The 7142-nt window shown below is 40.2% G+C and overlaps 1 protein-coding gene across 1 annotated transcript; it reads right to left on the bottom strand.

Moving 5' to 3' along the window:
• Positions 1–202: 202 nt before the first annotated feature.
• On the bottom strand, positions 203–1138 carry LOC122700304 (olfactory receptor 2G3-like). The gene has a single exon (XM_043913091.1). The coding sequence runs from the start codon at positions 1136–1138 to the stop codon at positions 203–205; it is 936 nt and encodes a 311-aa protein (XP_043769026.1).
• Between the last annotated feature and the right edge of the window lie 6004 nt (positions 1139–7142).

The raw sequence follows: 7142 nt of genomic DNA, 5'->3' as shown, positions 1-7142 counted from the left end.
GGTGTTGCTTTGACACATGAAAGCTGTGGTTTGTCCTTGGGGAAGCCATGAGGCTTGCTGAGTTTGCAGCTGGAATGATGTGCCTTTTATGAGTTGGCAGGGCAGATATTGACCGTCACAGCTACTTTTCACTCTATCACTTCATATTCAGAAGTCAATCATCTTATATTAAGAGCTGACATGGTGTCCCATTGAGAGCTCTTCATGTCCTGTGTTTTGCCAGAGCTCTTCTTAGAGCCCCTTTTACATCTTGGTTCCTCAGGCTATAGATCAAGGGGTTGAGCATGGGTGTGATCACAGTGTAGAACACCGCGATGATCTTGCCCCCAGCCCTGGAGGTCTTTGACTGGGGTCTCATGTACATGAAGATGCCAGTTCCATAGAATAAGGCCACCACTGTCAGATGGGAAGCACAAGTGGACAGAGCCTTGTGCCTTCCAGAGGCTGACCGCATCCTGAGAACTGTCAGAAGGATCCGGGCATAGGAAACAACAATGAGGAGAAAAGGAATGAAGACAATGACGACGGTGAAGACGAAAACGACCATCTCGGTAAATGAGGTGTCAGTGCAAGCCAACCTCAGGATGGAAGGAACCTCACAGAAGAAGTGATCCAGGACATTGGGTCCACAGTAGGGTAAACTCAAGGTGAAGATGTTGATGACCGTGGAACTCAAGAAACTACTGGCCCAAGAAACTCCTGCCAGCTGGACACAGGTGCTTTGGTTCATAATGACTGTGTAGTGAAGAGGATGGCAGATGGCCACATATCGGTCGTAAGCCATGACACCGAGGAGAACACATTCAGTCATTCTAAAGGAGAGGGAGAAGTACATCTGAGTAGCACATCTAGAAAATGGGATGGTCTTCTTTCTGCCCACCATGTTGGACAGCATTTGTGGGACATCAGTGGATGTGTAGCAGATATCCAGAAAGGATAAATTAGTGAGGAAGAAGTACATTGGGGTTTGGAGACGTGTTTCTATCTGGATGATAGTGATAATAATAATATTCCCCACCACGGTTAATAAATAGAAGAACAAGAACATAATAAAAAGAATGAGCTGCATCTTTGGCTGGGATGAGAGCCCCAGGAACACAAATTCAGTCACAGTGAAGTTTGTTTTTATCGTATTCATTTCTGAGGTCGCCTCTCTTTCACAGAACCATCCACTCACCTGAAGAAGAAATCAAATGCCATCTAGGTCACAATGTTGGAAATTTAGGACATAACTAAGACAGCAAGGAGAAGTCTTGGTCTGATGATGTATTTTGAGTATCTGAGTTGTATTACAAATGGAAAGCATTTCTTCTCTTTCAAAGGAAAAATTCCTTGAGAATAGTCAAACTCAAATACTGATGAAATGAAATAGATATTCTTGTCTTTTCTCTAAGGGTGTGTGCTTTTGGCTGTTCATAATCTTTTCAAGGGCTTCCTCGGGGCTCAGTGGTAAAGAATCTGCCAGCAATGCAGAAGACGCAGGAGACACATGTTTGATCCCTGGGTCGGGAAGATCCCCTGGAGGAGGGCACAGCAATCCACACCAGTATTCTTGCCTGGAGAATCCCATGGACAGAGGAGCCTGGTGGGCTGCAGTCTAGAGGGTCGCAAAGAGTCAAGACAGGACTAAAGTGACTAAGCATGCACAGACACAATCTTTCCAAATCATACCCATTCTTCAAAACATTCCTTATGCTTCTCTCTTCAAAGAGATCTAATTATGTCTGTGTTCTGCACCTAGCAACAGCATGTTGTAGCACTCAAGTAAAAAGGAATAAAGGGCTTTGCTTCATGTGCTACCCGCTAACCTTAAAGTAAAAGCCAGAACGGCAGCCTGTGTATCTTCTGTATGACCTTGATGCAGCTTTCTAGAGATTAGACATTCTGATACCCTAAGAACAAAGAGTGTGCACACAGATCACAAAACCAGTGATGGATCACACTGCCAGTTCTCCCAGCTTAACTTTCATGCAGCGGGGTTTTGGATTCTTTTATTATATATACATGTACACACACACACACGCACACACACACACACACACACAAAATAAGAATAATGATAGAACCAGTTTTTTGAGGATTAAATAATGTGTATAAAGAATTTAAGACAATTTAAGACAATGTTTACACATAAAAAATTATTCACAAATAATACCTATTATTAATAGCCCTAATAACATACAGTGTTCCTGCATTTATCCAGACTTTATTTCTCTAATAAAAAAACATTTCAGATAAATAATAGCATTAAAAACAATCCCGACAAGTTAAACTTACTTGGTCGATTCACTGAGAGTTCCTTAGCCTCTAGGCCTGTGTTTATCTACTCTCAGTTTACGCAGAGTTATCAATAGCGTGTGTGGTTAACCAACTTGCAGCAGATCAAAGGCAGGGAGTTAGAAAGGTATGGAGTCATGAAGAGTCCTAGAGGTGGGCACAGTTACAATATCAAGAAGCTGCCTGTTATTCATCTACTCACTCTTCATTCTTTATTTTTCTTTCTTTCTTCCTTTGAAATCTGTCTTTTCAATAAACTAGTATGTGCCAGATGCTGGGCTTGCTCTGATAAACACAGCAGACATTTTGATATGCTCATAAACCCTACTGTCCATATAAAGTTGAGATGAAGGAAACAAATTGATTCCCAAGAAAGTGAGGAATCTTCATAAATGTCCCAAGAAGACATTTATGAACCGAATAGTTGCAGATCATGAAAAAGACTACTTTATGCAAGACATCATTTTCAAATAATAATAATTTACATGTGATACATTTTAGACAGTCTTCTTATATTTTGATTTAAATCAAGGCTTTTCAAATCAAATAGCTCAGTGAGCTGATAAACCAAATAACCTAAAATATGAAGTCCAGAGATAAAGGAGGGATGGATCTGAACAGAGGCTTTTTTTTCTGGACTCTCCAAAATGCAGTCAGACAGTCCTTCTGAAAAAGGGCCATTCAGGCAGTGTTTAGAAGTGATTAGCATGATAGAGAGTTAGCAGCAGCAGCAGCGTGATAGCAAAGGATATGCAGAGTGAGTTTCTCCCTGACAATGTGTTGGCACAGAGTCAGGAGATGGCAGTGAAGCGAGCAGGGTCCGGCACTGGAGGGATGAGATCGCAGGCCTGGCTCCGCTCTTCACCAGCGGGAGGCCTCGCTTGCACAGTTCAGCCCACCGGTCTGTGCTTGACTTTATTTACCTGCAGGACAGGGGCAAGAGTGGCATTCTCAGAGAGCTGACTGACCAGGTGGATGGTATAATGCATGTGAAGCACCTAGAACAGAGTTAGCTATATCTTGTAAGGACTCAAGGGATGTTAACTCTATCATCATTTTATATACATATTTATGTGCTCCTCATTAGGGGATCTTTGCTAAGCACCTGAAACAGGAATTATGGACACTCCTAATCTCTACACCACATGATAGATAAACTCTTTTAAGAATAGAAAGAAGGGAATGGCTACCCACTCCAGTATTCTTGCCTGGAGAATTCCATGGACAGAGCAGCCTGGTGGGCTGCAATCGGTGGATCACCGAGTCAGACATGACTGAGCAACTGAGCACATACATGCACACACACACACACCCACACCCACACACACACACTGAGGCAATTAAATCACTTTTCCACCTGAACCCAATCCCTAGAAAAAAAGTCTTTCTATATGGAAAAGAAAAAATCACTTAAAAAAGTGACATGAAATGCTACCTATTATAATTCTCTATTACATGACAAACATGTTTAAGTACTTTGCTGATAGTAAATCATATCTTCACAACAACTCCAATGGAACTTATGTCCATTTTAAATATGAGAAAATTGATGGTCAGTGGGTATACAACTGTCTCAAAGTTAGAATATTTAGCAAAGACAAATTTATACTCGAATTTACCTAAGTCCAAAATGCCCTTTAGTTAAATAATTTATTGCTTTATTTTACTATTATTATTTTAATATCTCATGAAAAATTGCAGTCAGAAACACCACAGATAAAATACCTAAAGCTGTTAAGTGTTGTGTAGAAATAGTCTTCATATCTGTCTTCACCACACATTCATGCAAAAAAAAAAAAAAAAGACATGATATCCATGTGTAAAAACTACAATTCCATGAAAGTAAAATAAAGCTTCTTCTATGATAACCACAAATGAGATGCTGCTATAATCCAACCCACCTTTTTTATAGATTAAAAATAAAGATAATGAATGCATACACAGTGAAATCCCTAAGTTATTTGGGTTTTCTCATCTCAGTACCTTAGGCTGAATTTTAGATTCTTGAGGGATGATGTCCCAAGACCAGTGATTGAAATTTAATTAATTATTTGTTCTGAGGGAGTCCTGGTTGCTGTGTGTATCGGTTGCTCCCTTCTTTCCCATCCCCTACATCTGAACCATTACCAGGTTAAACAATGCCTTCCAAGTGACCAGGCAACCTTCTGTGTTGCCTAATTCTGGCAATCATAAAAATGGATGTATTCAACACAAAAACAGCAAACTCTAAAGTGCGGGCGTCAGAGACCATGCACAGAGTCATGTCCTAAAATCAACTGGAATTTAGAGATGATTGTGACCCTAGCATACTCTCAGTTGTCCACATAGAATATCTGAACCCTGGATTCTCTTCTCCCTGATCATGCTAAACTCTGGAATCACCCACAATTGCATAGCTGATAAACGCAAACTGTTTGTAAGGAAAGAGTAAGGGCAGCGTGGAAACTTACTAGTTTTGTAAGCTCAAGCGTATCATCTCGCTTCCCTAAGTTTACTCATTTTCAAAATGGACATTGAAATATTGAGACCACTACATCGCTCCATTGTTATGAATCTAAAGGGAAGAAAAGAAGGAAGAAAAAAAAAAGGAAGAAAAGAAGCAAGGAAGGAAGGGAGAAGGAGGGAAGGAGAGAGAAAGAAGAGCAAACTAGAAAGTTAATATTAATTAAGTCCTTTCAGTGTGCAAAGAGCCAGCTGAGTCAAATAATGCCTCCACATAACAATATAACTTAATCTCATAATTCTCAACTCCTGAATGCAGTGTAGTTGGTTGTTGTCGCTTGTTTGATTTTAATGTCAATTCCTAGGCCATATCCTGAATCAAAATCTCTGCAGATAGGACTCTGATATAGGTATTCTTAAAAGCCCCACAGGTGAGCCCTTGAAATCTTATTCTTTCAACATTTTTCTTGGAAAAAGATACAGTTGTGGATTAGATAAAGCTAAGCCTGAAATATGTTGGGAGTTCCATTTGTTACTTCCACTTTTTTTCCCTACTGTGTTTCAGCTTTTAAGAACCGTTGCATGAAAACCATCTAAAATGTACAACATTCATCTAAGACTTTTCAAAATATCCAATTACATTTTGCTTTAATGACGCTGGAATCACCCAGCTTAGATCCCTGTTAGTTGTCAACCCCCTCAGAGTACATTGACCCTGGCATTATGGTGGAAGTTACCCAATATGCAAAGGAGGAATAGTACATGGTGGGCACGGCCTCCTTTAACATAGATTTTCTCATTTGAGTCTCAGGACTCGGAAACAGAGGGGACTCCATTAGACTGATATCAGAGCAGATCACGTGATTTGACTTGCATAGTCCATAAGTGATATGAAAAGCGATTAAACATTTCTCGTATTAATAGACAGGCTGTCCAGGGCCATGGTCATCCCAAGAACATATTACAAATCCTGGAGGCTTCTTGAGCAACATGAGATTATAAGTTAATGTGATCCATGGTTTATCATGACATTATGTGTGTGTTTATATGTGCATATATACAGCTTTAAATTTATGTAAACATATGTGAGAAGTTTCCAGGTGGCACAGTGGTCAAGAAGCCACATGCCAATGTAGAAGGTGCAAGAGATAGGGCTTCCATCCCTGATTGGAAAGATCACCTGGAGTAGGAAATGGCAACTTGCTCCTGTATTCTTGGCTGGAAAACCCCATGGATAGAGGAGCTTGGAGGGCTACAGTGCATGGTGTCACAAAGAGTCAGACATGACTGAGCACATACAAACACACACACAAAAGCTAATACATTTAAGTATGATTATATATGTCATTTTAAAAATAAAAGTATGTAGGGAACAAATTATGCTGGCTCTTCTGGATGAGTTCTCATCAAACTTTAATATACATAGGAATAGCATAATTTTCTTGTTAAAATGCAGAGTTTAATTCAGTAGTTCTGCAGGGCCCAAGAATCTTCTTTTCAAACAAGATGCTCACGATGCTGGTTTTGAATCATGCTTTTGAGTAGTACAGTTTTAGCTAAATTGTAAGAAGTTTCAGTTGTATTCCGATTACAATATTTGCAAATTTTAAGCTGTGGTACACTATGATCTGATTTATATCTAGAACTGCTTTTACTATTATGGAGAAAGAATTTAGATAACAAAACACAGGGCAGTGGAACCAATTAGGTGAGAACATTTGAGGCTCCTCAGATTAGAATTGTATTGATGAAGATGGCTAAAAATGGAAGAAAAACGAAGAAAAACCACTTTTATTGAGTTCATGCATGGCCTCCATCCTTGCTGCTATGGTTAATTGGTAATGTTCTCACTATTTAAGTACAGGGTTTTCCAGGGAATAAGGCTCACCAACATTCTCGTTGTGGATCTTCTTTGCAGTCAAGACCTTCCGGTGGACACTTAACAGTGGAACATGTATACTACCTTCACAGTCCTTTCCAAGAGATCGTCCATATACCTCTCCCAGACTTCCCTGTCACTCACTTTCCAGTGTTATTCTGAGACCCTGTTCTGTCAGTCAGTCAACTAGTTGTTGTTGTTCAGTTGCTAAGCTGTGTCCGACTCTTTGCAGAATGCAGTTGTGTCCGACTCATGGACTGCAGCACACCAGGTTTCCCTGTCATTTTATCCCAGAGTTCGCTCAAACTCATGTCCACAAGGTCAGTGATGCCATCCAACCTCTCATCCTCTATCGTCCCTTTCTCTTCCTGCCCTCAATCTTTCCCAGCATTAGGGTCTTTCCCAATTAGTCAGCTCTTCACATCAGGTGGCCAAAGTGCTATTTATAACAGTGTAGGGACACATCTCAGACTACCCTTCTTCCCATGCTAAAAGAAAAGCAAGATATACATTGTACCCCAGATTTACATTGTACCCCATGTTA

Source organism: Cervus elaphus, chromosome 1, assembly GCF_910594005.1.
Source record: "Cervus elaphus chromosome 1, mCerEla1.1, whole genome shotgun sequence".
Taxonomy (NCBI): Eukaryota; Metazoa; Chordata; class Mammalia; order Artiodactyla; family Cervidae; genus Cervus; species Cervus elaphus.
Note: the sequence above shows the minus strand (reverse complement) of the source record. Positions and strands in the feature narration are given on the sequence as shown.